Here is a 19,043-nt window from a genome sequence, read left to right on the forward strand (position 1 = left end):
TGTGGGGTTGTTAACCAATGTCATAAAACAATATGTGTACTACTGTTTCATGAGAAACTATTTGTTCTGTAAGCCTTCACCTGAAGTACAATAAAAATAAATAAATAAATAAAATAACCCCTAATATTTAATGAAGAAAATAATGACTGGGAACTTATTACCCAACCAAATAACAAATCATACTTTATTATAAAACTTTAGTAATTAAAACATTGTAGTATTGGCATGAGAACAGAAAAATATATCAGAGAACAAATTAGAGAGACAAAAAATCCCTATGTATATAGGGAAATTTAAATTATGATAAAAACAGTATTTAATATCAGTAAAGAAACCACAGAACACCAAATAAGAGTGAAGTACACACAGCCTAATGAAGGTAAACAATAACACTAAGATGTACACAAGAAAAAAAGACCTTTTGGTAATTGCTGTGGCATATATAATTTTGAAATAATATCAACAACAACCAAAAAATACATGCACGGGTATATATGTATGTGCGTATGCATATATATGTGTAGGTATGTATATGTGAGTATATATGTGTGTATATATAGCTTATGCATATGTATATGCAAGTATGTGACTATATATACATACATATAAAATAAAGCACATGGGGGCATGGTTACAGATATTTCTTAGATATAACCAAATACCTTGCAGGAGTGATTTTCTGGATTTGTAGGCTTAGGACCATATTCTCAAAGGACATCTCAGTCAATTGGCATAATATAGTTCATAAAGTTTATGTTCTATATCCTAGTTTGGTGAGTAGCATCTGGAATCTTAAAAACTTGTGAGCAGTCATCTAAGATATAGCTATTGGTCTCTTCTTGTCTGGAGCAAAAGAGAAATAAGGAAACCAAAGACTCAAAGAAAAAATTAGTGTACAAGACTAATAGTCTATACAAACCACAACCTCTACCCTGAGGCCAGAAGAACTAGATGATGCCTGGCTAACACTACTGACTGTTCTGATCAGGGCCACAATAGATGGATCCTGATGAAATAGGAGAAAATATAGAACAGAGCCTCAAATTCATTAAAAAAATTCAGACTTACTGGACTGCCTGAGACTGGAGGTCTCCCTGAGACTATTGCCCTCAAATACTCTTTAAACCTTGAACCGAAACTAACCCCAGAGGTCACCTTTCAGCTAAATAATATATTGGCTCACAAAATAAAGAATATCACCCGTGAGTACTATGAAATCCTTTAAAAAATAATTTATATAAGACCAAACATTCAACAACTACTTCTAAAAAAGATAAGAATCTAAGGGGGCAGGGAAACTAGATGAATGGAAACAGAACTACCAGAACAGAAATGAGAATGTTCTCAACTTGTGAAAAATGTAACCAATGTCATTGAACAAATCATGTTGAAATTGTTAAATGGGAACCTAAACTGCTGTGTAAACCTTCTCCAAAAATACAGTAAAATATTATTTTAAAAAATAAATTAAATAAATAAAAGAAACCAAAGAATAACTCATAAATGTCACTTGGAAAATTAAATATCTCTTTGAGGAAAAAATAGAAGCTTGACCCATCCTTCATAGTATATGCAAAAAATAAATGGAATTGATTGTTAAATTTAAGTGTACAAAACAAGTTTATACAAGTACTGAAGAAAATATAGTCAAAATTTAATAATTTGTTGAGGGTAAGACCTTCATAAGCAAGATAGGTACCTAAACTTTTATGAAAGGAAAAAATATTGACATATATGACTATATTAAACTTTTCAAATTTTGTATAATAAAAGATACCATAGCAAAGTTAAAGATAGATTGGGAAAGATTATTTGTCATATATCTAATAAACAATTAGTATTTATAATACATGAAGAACTTTTATAAATCTTTAAGGAAGAAACTGCCAATATAAAAAAGGAAAAGGAAATAAGTAGTAAATTGAAATTTAAATACAGATGGCTAATATATACATATATATAATATGATTTGTCGTCCTGATGATGCACTCACTTTAGGTAATTTATGGATACAATTTAATAAAAAGTGCTATTTAAGTGATGTAAGCTGGATCTAGAGAAATCTACAGGAACAGCTGTACCCTGGGGCTAGCAACAGCAAAGAAACACTACCATCTCCAGGCCTGAAGAGACAAGAGGAGATAAAAGTTAGGTAAACCATACAGAGAGTTGTATCAAGAGGATCAGTGGAGAGGAGGTGTGGCTTTTATTAAACTGGTGCAGCCAACCATGAAGATTCAGGAGAGTAGGATGACTATCCAGACCTCACACTACTCATGCCCTCAGATCTCTTGCCAGTGCCCTACATAAGCCAAACCTAAAAGGAAACCAGACGGTAAGAAGCCCATTGGTGTTGTCCTTGTGGGTCAGTCTCTGGGGATACAGAGCAGGGTAGATAAGGATAGAGAGTGGAACTCTACCAGCAAACAGAAGAGATCTAACACAACCCATCACTTTTGTGCCTCAGTATCTATTCTTTCTCTTTTCTAGGTGAAGAAAAACAAAAAATTCATGAGATACACACTAATTCCCAATAATTATTTTAAAAATCACAAGATTGTAACTTCAATTATACTCTCAATTAAAACCTAAAACATTGCTGTGTCCCAATTACATTGCTTTAGTTCTGCATTCACTATTCCCATGCTCACTGAATAGACAGCTTTGAAAATCAAGGACTCTGTTCTTAGTCAGAAATGCCCAGGAGTTAAGAGTAACCCCAGGATGAGCCCTCAACAAAGGAATACCAGCAGTTAATGGATACACATCCCTGCTCCTTTGAGCTGCTGTTGGGATAACTCTGAGGCATGTCCTACATCATCTCCCAGAGTTCTACAGTGAGATTGAGGCACACTTGCCCAAGGCAGTAATCTTCTCAGTATAATGAACACTTACTTCATTGGCTTCCTTTGCTCACTTCCCCACTACCCTACCATGCTTCCCAGTATCATAACTCAAAACAACTGCATGCACTAATATCCTTGTCTCAAGTTCTACTTCGATGTGAACCCAATCTAAGAAAGTTACAATCAGTAGGGCTCATCGTATAAAGCGGCAGAAGAAAAAATATAGAATAAAATTAACATAAAAACTTGTTGCCACTGTTCCAGCCTCATTAGCTAGTCACAAGGTCTATACTTACCATCACATCTCCATTCCTCCACCACCTATTCTATCCATGACTCTCAGTAAGCACCTTGGTTAGGGAGGATACTTCACCTGATGAGGTGACCCAAACTTAAGGCTCTGAGCACTTAATGGTACTGACTTTTAATGAGATGAGGCAGTTCTCCAGTGAAGAGAACTATTGGGCATAGGAATATTAAGAACCAAGTAAATTTCAAACAAAGTCATCCTTCTTTCAGTTATGTAGCAGTAACCCTTTCCCCTCCACCAGGAATTTGATAAATAGCACTGGTCAGCAATGTGACCCCCTCCCCTGCCTATTGATTCCAGGTCATTAGGAGCCCAAAATGGCTGAGAAAAGCCGAAGCTTCTGATGAATCAAAATCATGACCAAGTTCAATGGTGGAAGTATTCCCCCCTTGTGAGCAAGGCCCTCCAAACACATCAAGCTCAAGGTTGCAGGAAATGAAAGTAAAAAATTCTTCCAGTGGAATACTTCATGTAAAAGTGAGATGGTCCACTCCCACACCCTGGTCCCCAGATCCATGCATCCAGGAAATGGGGGAGAAGGCAACATATAGACTTCTAGATTAAAGTATATAACACATCTTGCAGACAGTAACCCAACTTCAGAGATGGGTGTCACCATAACAGTTGAAGGCACCATAATCATTATACCATTCTATCAAGCCAGCAGTTTATATAGATAATGGGACAGAGTAAGACCAATGAATTCTGTAATTGTCATACTATCACACTTCCTTTGTCTTGTTAAATGTTCCCTAATCAGAAGCAATATTGTGTGAGATACCACAGGGATGAATTAGGCATTTGCAAGTCTGTGAATGTTGATGCTAGAAAAAGCACTAATGGCAGAGAAGAAAAAACCCTACCCAGAATATTTTTCCCTATAAAAGCATATCACTGTACTTTCTATGTTAAAAGAGGCCTGATGAAATCAACCTGACAACAGATGGCCAGCTTTTTCCAGGACTCACTGTTGGCCTCTGCTATTGACAGGAACAACAGTCAAATCCTGAGGAATATTCTTGATCAGATATTGTCCTTGGTAAGAGGAAGTCTGTGTTGTGGAGCCCATGCAAAGTCGCTATTCCTATAACTATAGCTACTTTTTCATGAAGAAGAACCGGAGTGTTTTTTTTTTTTTAAAGGAAGCTGACTGGAATCCACACGATGGGTCATTTTGTCCAACTGATTTTAGAGCCTCTTCCAAAGTGAATGTCCTCTTCATGTGCCCATTTCAAGAGGTCCACTCACATGTGTTATCCTTGTCATCTATTTTCCAATTTTGATTTTAAAGAAGGCCTGACTATCCAACCAATCCATTGACCATAAAACAGTATAGATACCTAAGGCCACTTCTCCTTCTATGCTAAGTCCACAACCAGCCTGAAATTGTGACCACTAGAAGGATTTTCTGTATTTCAAGGCCACTCTGGAGTATCTAATGCAGGCAAAAGGCCAGTCTTTTCGAACATTCACACCCTTCAATGTTTCGTTTCCCCAGAGAATGTTCTCTAGTATTGTCAAAAGAAGCCATATGAACCAGAAGTCTTTAAAATCACTTTTGTCATTGAATTATCAAATGCTAAACCAGTTGCTGTTTAGTCGATTCCAGTGTAAAACTGTGCTCCATGAGGTTTTCAATAGCTGATTTTTCAAAAGTAGTTGCCAGGCCTTTCTTCTGAGGCACTTCTGTGGATTCAAACGTCCAGCCTTTCAGTTAGTAGCCAAGTATTTTAACCGTTGGAACCACCCAGGAATTCCTATTAAATGCTATAGCCATTTAATTTTCCAATGTCGTGCCCTCCCTTGCAACAAACTATGATAATTTTAGTAACTGTGTCCAATTTTCCCCAACAGGGAGATTATCTGTACTCACAAATACGTGAGCAACCAATTTCTATAATCCAATTTGGGAAGTCTATTTCTTATTGCCATTTCTGATACTGCTTTTCCTGCCAGGAAACAGTATACTCACACTAGATAATTTGAAGAGAGTGATAAGGGACTATCTTCAGTAGTGCGGGCAGAGTTCAGGGAAATGAATGAGAGATAGTGCATAATTCTGAAGCTAGCAACAGTAGCAAGCTGTTACCACAAGCCTGACTACCAAGTGGAACAGTGTTCAATAAATACAGAGGGCATCTTGACAGGAGCTCTGACCTTCAGAAGGATATAGTTAACCTGGGTACAGCCCCACAGGAAAAGAGCTGGGAGGATAAATGCCCTTATTCTGCTCTTGCTCTGTTCTGCCAGTGCCACTCATTGGCTAAACCCAACTGAAACCCAGAGCTCAGGGAAGTATGTTGAGGCAGTCAATACAGGTCAGCATCCCAGAGCAGAGAGGAGGGCTAGAGAAGGGTGTAGAAGGATAGAGACTGAATTTAGAGAAGCACACAGCTTATTCCCTGACACCTAATCTATCCCCCTTTATGATGATCATCTGGCACTCACTAAAACTTCACTGTAGCAAAGCAAGAACCCAGCTGAGCTGTCAGGAAAGCTGGCAGGTAGTATTTGTGGCAATGAATAACTATTGAACTAATTAGCTAGATGGGAGCAAATAACAGGAACTAGTTGGCTTCTGTATCTCAGTTTCTATCTGTTCTACGTTTATATGAATCCAGTTTCAGAAATGTAGGGTGACTTCTCCATTTTCCAGTGATGATAAATTATATCTCCTTCATTAACTCTATCATCTCAATATAGAACTAGAAAAGGCAAGGAGTCGTCACTGATGATACTACGCCCCAATACACACTTAAAACACAGCTTTAACAATATATATTTATAACTTACTGTAGCTATCTAATAAACATTTTACACAGATAGATGTCTCCATATCATTAATGCAATCAACACCAAAAAAAAAAAAAAGGAAAGAGAAATGGCTTGCTTGTTTAAGGAAGTACTGTTCACAGAGGCCTGAACTTGTGGTGCTCCTATTGCAATGCCCAAAGCATATCCGGTCATTGTCGAAGCTTCTCCAAGGCCTGTAAAACAAATATTGAACATCAACAAGTAGATGAGATAGCACTGTCATAAAATGATAAAAATTAAGTGACTGAAATAGATTATTTTTTAACATTTTTCATAGCACATTACCCAATGCACATATTAGGAAAATCAGATAATTTGAATATATACTTGATTAAACCCTATTTAATTTATATATTTAATGTACTATGAATAAACGTGGATTTTTTATATAAATATCAGTTCATTATACCTTACTTCATTTTAAAATATGGTTCTATAGCTAGATGATACTTTAATGCTAGCTTCACCCTGGCTGCCAGAATGGGGGGAGGTGGCAATAATGCAAGCTTTTCTCTGCAGTGTACCGATGTGTGTACTAATTTCATTCAGTAGAACCAAGAGTAAAACAAACTGGTATCTGTCGCTACTGTCAGCCAACGCTAATAAATCACTAAAAAAAAAGACTCTAAAAGCAAACAGGAACATGGATATCTGCTATTTTAGTTTTTTGACATGACTTTTCTTATCTCTGGTGGAAAATAATTATTTTGATGCAACTTGAGACTTTCTTTTAAATCACCTCCCCAGTAAGTATATAAAAACAACTATAAAATTTTTTTCAAAGATGATAATTAGATAACCTGTATATGTAGATGATCTACGAGAACCAGAGTCTATTTCTACATAAGAAACTGCAGATTATTCTGAGATATATCCCAGGGTCACTCACTGTAGGCTACAGTAGCATAAGACATAAATAGGGCACAGTATAGTATGTCAAATTAAATAGTATATCCTATCTCTCCCGATAGGAAATGCAAGATTATGATTTCACTGAATTTCAAAATATGAGAGGCCCAAAAACAATTAAGTTAGTATGTAAAGGGCTTAGAAAGGTGATGATTATTATAGGACAGAGGTGATGATGAATCTAGTACAGAGGTGGCACAAAATTATGTCTCCATTCCCCTTATGATAATGATGGCAACTTCCCACCTCCATCTCCAAAGTTTAAGCACACAACTACTCAAGCAATTCCATTCAGTAACTTTAGATTTTTTTTCCTAGAGAAAATGACTACAGTTTACATAGTTTGATATATATATATATCGCTATTGGTAGGTGCCATTGAGTCAGTCCTGACTCATAAAAACCCCATGTACAATAGGGTGAAATGGTGCCCATTCCTATGCCATCCTCACAATCGTTGCTATGTTTGAGCCCATTGTTGCAGCCACTGTGTCATTCCATTTCATTGAGATCTTCTTTTTCACTCACCCTGTACTTTACAAAGCATGATGTCCTTCTCCAGGGATTGGTACCTCCCAATAACGTGTTCAAAGTAAGCGAGCATTCAAGACATATTTGTTCATTCTTCTGGCATTCCATGGTATATTCATTGTTCTTCGTCAACACTATTAATACAAATGCATCAATTCTTCTTCAGTCTTACTTTTTTATTGTCTAGCTTTCGCATGCATATGAGGTGATTAAAAATGCCATGGCTTGGGTCAAGGAGACCTTAGTCCACAAAGTAACATCTTCACTTTTTAACACTTGAAAGAGGTCTTTTGCAGAGATTTGAACAATGCAATAAGTCATTTGATTTCTTGACTGCCACTTTCATGGACATTGATGGTTGACCCAAGTATAATGAAATCCTTTACAATTTCAATATTTTCTCTATTTATCATGATGTTGCTTTTTGGTCCAGTTGTGAGGATTTTTGTTTTTTTCACATTCAGGTGTAATCCGTACTGAAGGTGGTAGTATTTGACTTCATCAATAAGTCCTTAAAGTCCTCTTCACTTTCAGCAAGCAAGGCTGTGTCATCTGCATATTGCAGGTTGTTAATTAGTCTTCTTCCAATCCTGATGCCCCATTCTTCTTCATATACTCCAGCTTCTCAGATTATTTGCTCAGTGTACAGAATGAATAAATATAGGGAAAGACACATCAACCCTGATGCACACCTTTCCAGATTTTAGACCACACATATCCCCTTGTTCTGTTCAAACAACGACCTCTTGGTTTATGTATAGGTTCTGCATGAGCACAATCAAGTGTTCTGGAATTCCCATTCTTCACAGTGTTATCCATAATTTGTTATGATCCACACCACTGAATGCTTTTGTGTAGTCAATAAAACACAGGTAAACATCTTTCTGGTTATCTCTGTTTTCAGCCAAGATCCATCTGACATTAGCAGTGATATCCCTTGTTCCATAACCTCTTCTGAGTCCAGACTGAATTTCTGGCAGTTCCCTGTTCAGGTACTGTTGTAGCCATTTTTGAATTATCTTCAGCAAAATTTTGCTTGCATGTGGTATTAATGATATTGTTCAATAATTTCCACATTGTGTTGGATCACATTTCTTTGGAATGGGTACAAATATGAATCTCTTCCAGTTGGTTGGACAGGCAGGTCTCTTTCAAATTTTTTGGTATAAATCAGTGAGCACTTCCAGCATCACATTCATTTGTTGAAGCATCTCAATTGGTATTCCATAACTCCATGTAGCCTTGTTTTTCACCAATGCCTTCAGTGAAGCTTGGACTGTTTCTTTCAATACCATTGGTTCCTGATTATATGCTACCTCCTGAAATAGGTGAACATCGACCAATTCTTTTTGGTACAGTGACTCTCTGCAGTCCTTCCGTTTTCTTTTGATGCTTCCTGAGTTGTTCAGTATTTTGTCCATACACTTCTTTGATACTGCAACTCAAGGCTTGAATTTTTTCTTCAGTTCGAATTTTAGCTTGAGAAATGCCAACAGTGTTCTTCTATTTTGGTTTTCTATCTCCAGGTCTTTGAACAGTTCATTATAATAATTTATTTTGTCTTCTCTAGCCACCCTTTGATATCTTCTATTCAGCTTTTATTTCACTATTTCTTCCATTCACTTTCGTTACTCTATATTCAAAAGCAAGTTTCAGAGTCTCTTCTGACATTCATTTTGGTCTTTTCTTTCTTTCCTGTCTTTTTAATGATCTTTTGCTTTCTTCATGTATGGTGTCCTTGATGTCATCCCACAACTCTTCTGGTCTTTGGTCATTAGTGTTCAATGCATCAAATCTATTCTTGAGATGATTTCTAAATTTAGGTGGGATATATTCAAGATCGTACTTTAGATCTCATGGACTTGTTTTAATTTTCTTCAACTTCACTTTGAAATTGCATATGAGCAACTGATGGTATGTTCCACAGTCAGCCCCTGGCCTTGTTTTGACTGATGATATTGAACTTCTCCATCATTTCTTTCCACAGATGTAGTTGATTTGATTCCTGTGTATTCCATCCAGCAAGGTTCACGTGTATAGTCATCACTTATCTTGATGAAAAAAGATATTTCTGATAAATAAGTTGTTGGTCTTGCAGAATTCTATCATACAATGTCTAGTGTCATTTCTATCACCAAGGCCATATTTTCCAACTACTGATCCTTCTTGTCTCCAACTTTCACATTCCAATCACCAGTAATTATCAATGAATCTTGATTGCATGTTTCATCAATTTCTGACTGGAGAATTTGGTAAAAATCTTTAGTTTCTTCATCTTTGGCATTAGTGGTTGGTGTATAAGTTTGAATAATAGTCAAATGACATATGAATATTATCCTATCATATGAATATTATCTGAACATTATGAATATTATCCTATCACTAACAGCAGCATTGTATTTCAGGATAGACCTTTAAATGTTCTTTCTGATGGTGAATGCAACACCATTTCTCTCCAATTTGCCATTCCCAGCATAGTAGAATGTATGATTACCCAATTCAAAATGGCCAATACTAGTCCATTTCAGCTCACTAATGCCTAGAATATCCATCTTTATGTGCTCCATTTCATTTTTTTGATGACTTGCAATTTTCCTTGATTCATACTTCGTATTTTCCACATTCCAATTACTAATGGATGTTTGCAACTGTTTCTTCTCATTTTGAGTCATGCCATATCAGCACATGAAGGTCCTGAAAGCTTTACTCTACCTATGTCATTAAGGTCGACTCTACTTTGAGGAGGCAGCTCTTCCCCAGTCGTATTTTGAGTGCCTTCCTACGTGAGGGGCTCATCTTCCAGCACTATATCAGACAATTTTCTGTGTTATCTATAGGGTTTTCACTGGCTACATTTTTTTTAGAAGTACAGGAAGTCCCTGACTTACAACCAGATTCCCTTCCAACAACTCTGTCGTAAGTTGGTTCTGATGTAAGTTGAAAACCTCGGGTTTTTTTTGTTAGTTTTCATTATGATTGCCTTTTATTATCAGTATCTTTACATATTCGATCTTTATTTGCCTTTGGGGGTTGGAATATTACATATAAACTTACATATAGATTTTAATTTGTACATAAAAAAATACACCAATCATAAAAATTTACTCTGACGATGAAGAAGAGTTGGACTACATTGGCATTTTGTCAGGCGCAGTTATAACTCCACTTATGGAAGGCTGTGGATCATCTGGGTTATCCTGGGAATGGGGATGGCATTTCTAATTAGAAAATTAGTGATCGTTGTCTATATGCTCCTTTTCTTTTTTTCTTTATCTATTTTGCAGTAGGAGCCCTGGTGGCCCAGTGGTTAAGCATTCACCTGCTACCGAAAGATCAGCAGTTCAAATCTACCAGCTGCTCCTTGGAAACCCTATGCAACAGTTCTACTCTGTCCTATCGGGTCACTATGAGTTGGAATCGACTCAACAGCAATGGGTTTAACAGGTATTTTGAGGTAACACCCCACAGCTTCCTGAATCTGCCTACTGACTTCAGCAAAGCGATCAGCGTTTGGGTCCATGTTCTCAAGCAATGGAAGCCCCTGTTTTAGTTTAGAAAACTAAATCTATATGGCAGTGTTTTGAACAGTAAATCATAAAACTGAACATCTGCAAGTGAACATCTTAGAATAACATCAGCAAATTACATGCTGCAACACTGTATATAGTACATACTTGTAACAATAAGATGTACAAAAAGAAAAAAAAAACGGACTGTCGTAAGCATAGTTTGTCATAACTCAAATACGTCATACGTCAAGGACTGCCTGTAGATCACCAGGTGTTCCCTCCTAGTTCTGTCTTAGTCTGGAAGCTCTACTGCAACCTGTCCACTGTAGATGATCCTACTAGTATTTGTAATACCGGTGGCATGGCTTCTAGCATCATAACACGCTAGCTACCACAGTACAACAAACTGACATATGAGACATGGATACACACACACACGCACACATATATATATGCCCACTCCTCACTTATCAACACGGTTAGGTTCCAAAGACCTGTCATTATGCGAAAATTGGCGTTATGTGAAAATGGAGGATGACCATATCAGAGCACAAAATATTACGTGGGATATACATGTCCTGTTGGACCCAAGATGCGGAAAATGTGGGTGGGCACTGTCTGTCCCACTGATCATGAAAGGTTACAGCCAGACATATGTCATTAATGTGCAAAATATACGGATAGTAGATTTTTTACTATTGTCATAAATGTGAAATGTCAGATGATGAGATAGTTGATAAGTGAGGAGTAGGTGTATACATATATATTGTCTATATGGTCCTTTTCTTTTTTTCTTTATCTATTTTGCAGTAGGAGCCCTGGTGGCCCAGTGGTTTAGCATTCACCTGCTACCAAAAGGTCAGCAGTTCTTACGAAAGTGTGTGGCGAAAGAGTATCGTTTTTACTACTTAAGAAACTGTGTGTTTTTTTCTCTTGCTCTACATATTTTCAGTGATCCTCAGATCCCTTCATCCAAAATTTCAAAATTCAAGCAGGTCCTCTGAATTAGGAGCTGTGTGATTTTGAAGTTAAGCATTCTAGTTATCATTTATTACAAACTTATCATAAGAGCCAATAGCTGGCACTTCTATATCAGTTTAGATAGCCACACCGCCACATAAAAGTTCGGTGAAAATTAAAAACGGGTCAATCATGTTAGAGGAAAAAACAACTTGCCTAGATAGGTACCAGATGAGTATCTGTCAACGCTGTCATCAACAAAGGTTATTCCAAGGATATAAAGAGGTATTCCTGCTATTCCCTGCACGATCTGCCCAAAGACGAAGAATGATGTATATTTTGATTGGAATGATGGTAGGGCATCCTGGCAAGTACTTATAACCTTCGTTGCTTGGCAGATATCTTTTGAAAAGACAATTGTATTTTTGCAAAGTGAGTTCAATATTTAAACAAACAACAAATATGCAGTATCCTTTATCAAATATCTACCCTTTAAGAGCTATTACTATCATTATGCTTTTTTCTTTTAGTTGTTTCATTAACACTGAACATAGTAGTACTACAATCAATCATGTTCTCAGAAAACTGCCATGATAAAAGAAAAGTTTCGGGAATACTGGAAAAAATGCACATATTATAAACCAAAATATAAAATGAACACATTATTTTAGGTATACACACATACTCATATTTCTATAAACACATACTGATATGTCTATAAGTATGTGTGTACACATACACATTTATATAACACACACACAAAACCATACATTCCTCTTAAATATGGTATCTGGTACCCCTGACTTTTAACTCTGACATAAAAGTGTTTCTAACGTTCTGGATTATCTGAACATCAAGATTACCTCCTGGGTTTAGTTCTAGGAGCAATCTGCACATTAACTTTGTGTCATTCTGATTAAATAATTTCCCATTTTAGACCCCAAAGCTTCTAGAACACAGGTTCAGTCAGAACTGAAAAGTACTGGTGATAGTTCAAGAAATATAACAAAAAGTTTTCATTATATCAAATAACATGAGTTATATTAGTGACTTGGTGAAAATAGTTCTGTTACAGTGTTTAAGGCAGATGCCATCTTAAAGTAGGCTGGAAAAAGAATAAGAGAGAAAGTCAGGAAGCATGGGCAATTCTTTCAAGAAATTTGCCTGTGAATCTGAGGAGATTGTACAAAATGACAAAAAGAAGAGTATGGATTGTGTTTATTGTTATTGTTGCTGATGTTGTTTTAAAGAATGGGAAGAACTTGAGCAATTTAAATGCTAATGAGTGGGAACCAGTAAAGAGGGAGAATTTGCATGAAGAAGAGAGAAATTACCAATGGAGAATGTTCCCTGGGAGACAAGAGAGCATAGGATGTTGAGCAGGAGGACATCTTATCCATTTTAACAGGAAGAAGAAGTAAAGAATGTGAACATGTACATATAGGAGAAATTATAGATTCCATCTACCAAATGTCTGTCAGTTTGTTGTACTATGATGACTTGCATGTTGCTGTGATGCTGGAAGCTTTGCTACCAGTATTCCAAATACTAGCAAGGCCACTCTCAGTGGACAGGTTTCATCAGAGCATCCAGACTAAGACAGACTAGGAACGATTTGGCAGTCTACTTCTGAAAATACTGGCCAGTGAAAACTTTATGAATAGCAGCAGAGCATTGTCTGATATAGTGCCAGAAGATGAGCCCCTCAGGTTGGAAGGCACTGAAAATGCAACTGGGGAAGAGCTGCCTCCTCAAAGTAGAGTCAACCTTAATGACATAGATAGAGTAAAGCTTTAGGGACCTTCATTTGTTGATGTGGCACAACTCAAAATGAGAAGAAACAGCTGCAAACATCTATTAATAATCTAAACATCGAATGTACGAAGTATGAGAGTAGGAAAATTGGAGATCGTCAAAAAATGAAATGGAACACATAAAGATTGATATTCTAGGCATTAATGAGCTGAAATGGACTGGTATTGGCCATTTTATATTAGACAATCAAATGGTCTACTACACCAGGAACAACAAATTGAAGAGGAATGGTGTCATGTTCATTGTCAAAAAGAACATTTCAAGATCTATCCTGAAGTACAGTGCTGTCAGTGATAGGATAATTTCCACACGCTTACAAAGACGACCAGTTAATAGGACTATTATTCAAATTTATGTACCAACCACTAAGGCCAAAGATGAGGAAATTGAAGATCAAACATGCAATCAAGATGCATTGGTAATTACTGGTAATTGGAATGCAAAAGTTGGAAACAAAAAAGAAGGATTGGTAGTTGGAAAATATGGCCTTGATGACAGAAACAACACCGGATCGCATAATAGAATTTTGCAAGACCAACGACTTCTTCATTGCAAATACCTTTTTTAAACAACATAAACAGCAACTATACACTTGGACTTCATCAGATGGAATACACAATAATCAAATCAACTACATCTGTGGAAAGAGAAGATGGAAAAGCTCAATGTTATCAGTCAGGACAAGGCGAGGGGCCAACTGTGGAACAGACCATCAATTGCTCATATGCCAGTTCAAGTTGAAGCTGAAGAAAAAACAATCCATGAGAGCTACAGTACGACCTTGAATATATCCCATCTGAATCTGGAGACCATCTCAAGAATAGATTTGACACACTGAACACTAATGACTGAAGACCAGACGAGTTGTGTGAAGACATCAAGGACATCATACATGAAGAAAGCAAAAGGTCATTAAAAAGACAGAAAGAAAGACCAATATGGATGTCAGAAGAGATTTTGAAACTTGCTCTTGAACGTAGAGTAGCTAAAGTAAATGGAAGAAATAATGAAGTAAAAGAAGGCAGCTCAAGAAGAAAAAGTAAAATATTATAATGACATGTGCAAAGACATATAGTTAGAAAACCAAATGGGAAGAACACACATGGCATTTCTCAAACTGAAAGAATTGAATAGAAAATTCAAGCCTCCAGTTGCAATTTTGAAGTATTCTATCAGTAAAATAGAACTTACCATGATGTTGTCAAGGATTTCATTTCACTTGGATCCAAAATCAACACCCATGGAAGCAACATCAAGAAATCAAATGACCCACTGCATTGGGCAAATTTGCTGCAAAAGACCTCTTTAAAGTGTTAAAAAGCAAAGATGTCAATTTGTGGACTCAGGTGTGCCTGACCCACACCATGGTGTTTTCAATAGCTTCATATGTATATGAAATCTGAACAATGAATAAGGAAGACTGAAGAAGAATTTATGCCTTTGTATTATGATGTTGGCCAAGAATACTGAATAAACCACAGACTGTCAGAAGAACAAACAAATCTGTCTTGGAAGAACTACAGCCAGAATGCTCTTTGGAAGCAAGAATGGTGAGACTTCATCTCACATACTTTGGACATGTTATCAGGAGGGACCAGACCCTGGAGAAGGACATCATGCTTGGTAAAATAGAGGGTCAGTCAAAAAAAAAAAAAAGAGGAAGACCCTCGACAAGATGGATTGACACAGTGGCTGCAACAACAGGCTCAAGCATAACAACGATTGTGAGGATGGTGCAGGATCAGGCAGTGTTACACTCTGTCGTACACAGGGTCACTATGAGTCAGAACCAACTCAACTGCACCTAACTACAACAAGTGTGAGGAGTGAGAAGGCTGTTGAATAAATTGGAGGAAAAAAAAATGAACAAATTGAAAAAGCCACCAACATTTTAATATTCAAAGTACTATATTACAGGGTGGCTCCCATACTGAAATGGCAGAAGTAATTAGAAAAAGTCTGACCTTTCTTTTTGTGTGTGTGGATTTACATTTGTATTGTGTGTGCATGTTGAAGTCAGAATACACGGATTAATCTAAAAACGTTGTAGATATAAAGAATTACTAAAGATTCATAATATATATGAGATTTATACTATGTATGAAAATGGCTAAAAGAAAAACAACTCCATAAAATAATTATCCTAAAATATTCTCTTTTCTCCATCCTAGGCCCATCTTTTACATGAAAGCATGTATGATCATGAGAAGATGCAAGAATGCCATAAATGTTTATTCAGGAACTCTAATTAATTTAATAAACTTGGTCATATAAATAGAGATGGGTGGATAGATGAATGGATGAACAGACAGACAAGTATCACAGTCTATTCTATGTTCTTTGAACCAGTGATTTAAATAAAAGTTCATTTGATGAATGACACTATATTTTAAAGTCTTACCTTCAATTTCTGTCTTCAGTTGATAATCTCCCCCAGTAATGTATGGATAAGAAAATAAAAGTGATCCCATTCCTATTAAAATGGAGGAAACTGCAATCCATCTTGGTCTGTTTCCTCTCCCTCCATAGTATGCTATAAATATTGCTACCAGACAAGATGAAATATCATAGGTCAATGATATCAGTAAACTCTCAATGGCTTTCAGATGATAGTCCTTCTGAAAATGATCTATGCTCAGATCTACAAGACCAAATATGATACCTAAAATGTAAAAAAGAAAGAAAGCAATAATGAGCGTTTTAATAGATCATTACAATCATTAAAAAATCAAAACTTTATTTACCGATTTAAGTTTATTTTGCATTATTCTGAATGTTTAAGACCTATAAGCAAATAAGAATTCTAACAGTCCTTACCAGTTTGCCAGTTGCCATCGAGTCAATTATGTATCATGGTGAATCCATGTATGTCAAAGTAGAACTGTGCTCCATAGAGTTTTCAATAGCTGTAATCTTTTGAAAGTAGATCACTAGGTCTTTCTTCCAATCCATCTCTGGTGAATTTGAACTGCCAACCTTGCAGTTAGTAGTCAAGCACTTACTGTTTGCACCACCCAGGAACTCCTTCTAATAGTCCTTAACTTGTATGAAATACTGGTTAATCTAATTTCTGAAGGTTTTTTTTTTTTTTTGGTTTTTTTTAACAACTACCTCTATGAGTAATTTACTGAATAATACTGATTGTTTTAATCATCTCAATTAGTACTTATCTTTATGCTAATGTATTATATTTTGATTATAAAAAACAAATAAAGAATAATACAATGAATATTTATCTATCATCCAGAATAGGAAATAAAACATTATCAAAATAGTTGAAGCCCAGTGTGTACTACCCCAAACACATTCTTCTACTTCTTTTCCATAACTGTATCCTATATTTGGTATTTACCATTTCTGTGCCTTTTTAATACTCTTATAATAATGTGTATATTATAAATCCTTAAACAATAGAGAGTATTGCTTGTCATGTTCTTCAATGCTAAATAAATGGTATCATATTATATGCATCCCTATCACTCAGCATCTACTAGGGAAAAAATCACACTGTTTCAAACAGAAAAAAAATTAATATAGGGATTGATTACAAAAGTGGTATATTTGTTGAAATGAAAAGGGAAAATAGTTACTAATCAAAACTCATGACATCTATGCCAGCGAAATTGCTGGAACATGGACTGCTGCCAGTGCTGCTGCTGGAACTATAAGCACGACCTCTTTTGCAGGAAGCCAGAAGCCCACACTCCTGCTAATGCCATCAGAGCCAGCTCAATCACCTGATGCTTCTGTTGCTCTTGTGTCACCAGAGCCAGAGCCCAAAAACACTGTGCTGCTGAATCATCCACTGTTGCTACTGATGGAACTGCATCTATTACTCAGCATAAACCCAGGAGATTAAACTCACTAAGCACTGTTGCAGCTGCCAAGAACACCACCAGAAACTGATTTTTAAAAAAAAGAAAGAAAAAAGACGCCCCTTTGCCCCTTTGTCCCCTTTCAAATATACTACCACTGCCACTCACTAGCAACATCTAAGTGAAAGCCAGCTGGCAAGAGAATTTGGGAAATGTAGTTTACAGGCTGCGAGTCTTGTGAGTCCAGAAAGGCAGCAGGGGAGTTTATGGCCAACAGACAAATAACTGGCAGAGTGCACACCTTAGACTCCTCAGGATGCATTTCCTCTCTTCTTCCCATATTTAAACTTCCAGATCAAATCAGTAACAGCAGCAGCAGTACGCTTCTGCTTAAGACGATTCGATCATCGTTCTTACAAAACAAGATGCTCTCACTCTTTCCCCAAATAGGGAGACACATATAGTCCATTCTGTCACCATATCCATCTCAGAGTAATGTTAATTCTTCTTCTAGTTCAGCCAAAAACCTGAAGAATGTGGGGTTTTCTGTTTTTTGTTTTTTTTTTTTTACCATGACGACTAAATTGTAAATCAATAATTAAACAAACATCACAAGCCTACTAAATTTATGAGGTAATCGAATTGCCAAGGAAACCACAAGCCAAACTTAGAGACACAACTAGTTTAACAGGCTAAGGCCAGCAGGAAACAAGAAGAAAAACTTTGCTGCACCTGGGAGAATTTTCATCAACTCTCAATATGTGGCCAAGGAGCATAATGGCCAAGGCAAGAAATAAGTCCTATCAGTAACTATATCCATTTCTGAGGGTGGGATGTTAATTCCTTTTCTAATTCAAGGAAATTCTATACCCTAGAGACTATTTTGTAAGGCTGTCTACCACAATATAGTTTTATAAAATAGGAAGAGAAAGAGGAAGGGAAAAGAGGAAGAATTGGAACACAAATAAACACACATAAATGTGTAGATAAATGTTTATGTGTATGTCTGTATACACAGAAAACAAATAAGAGAAAACCCGCAGATGCTAAAGTTTTTATGTCTCTAAATTATTATGAGGCCACAGTTGACATTTGTAACTCCCTTCACCATTTGTCAGTTTGTTGTACTGTGGTGGCTTGTGTGTTGCTGTGATGCCAGAAGCTATGCCACTGGTATTTAAAATACCGGTACAGTAACACATGGTGGACAGGTTTCCGCAAAGTTTCCAGACTGACACACACTAGGAAGAAAGGCCTGGTGATCTACTTCCAAAAATTAGCCAGTGAAACCTTATGGATCACAACAGAACATTGTCCAATTTGCTTGCTTTGGACACATGTCATCAGGTAGGATCATCAGTAGAAGAGGATATTGTGTTTGGTGAAATAAAGTGCCAATGAGGGGTAGGAGAACCTCAGTGAGATGGACTGGCACAGTAGATGCAACAATAGACTTGAATGTGCTAGTGATTGTGAGGATAAAATCCAACACACTTTCATCATAAAAACACTTAGAAAACTAGGACTACAAGAA

General features: G+C 36.6%; 1 protein-coding gene across 1 annotated transcript in view; it reads right to left on the bottom strand.

The window, feature by feature from the left end:
• Positions 1–19,043, bottom strand: part of SLCO6A1 (solute carrier organic anion transporter family member 6A1) — a 125,749-nt gene that overhangs the window by 102,020 nt on the left and 4,686 nt on the right. The window contains exons 2-4 of the mRNA XM_004375070.1: positions 16,096–16,356; positions 12,096–12,281; positions 6,047–6,143 (exon numbers count right to left, since the gene is read on the bottom strand). Coding sequence (XP_004375127.1) covers positions 6,047–6,143; positions 12,096–12,281; positions 16,096–16,356 — 544 coding nt within the window. The remainder of the gene's footprint in view (positions 1–6,046; positions 6,144–12,095; positions 12,282–16,095; positions 16,357–19,043) is intronic.

The sequence above is a fragment of the Trichechus manatus genome, unplaced genomic scaffold (assembly GCF_000243295.1).
Source record: "Trichechus manatus latirostris isolate Lorelei unplaced genomic scaffold, TriManLat1.0 scaffold00032, whole genome shotgun sequence".
Taxonomy (NCBI): domain Eukaryota; kingdom Metazoa; phylum Chordata; class Mammalia; order Sirenia; family Trichechidae; genus Trichechus; species Trichechus manatus.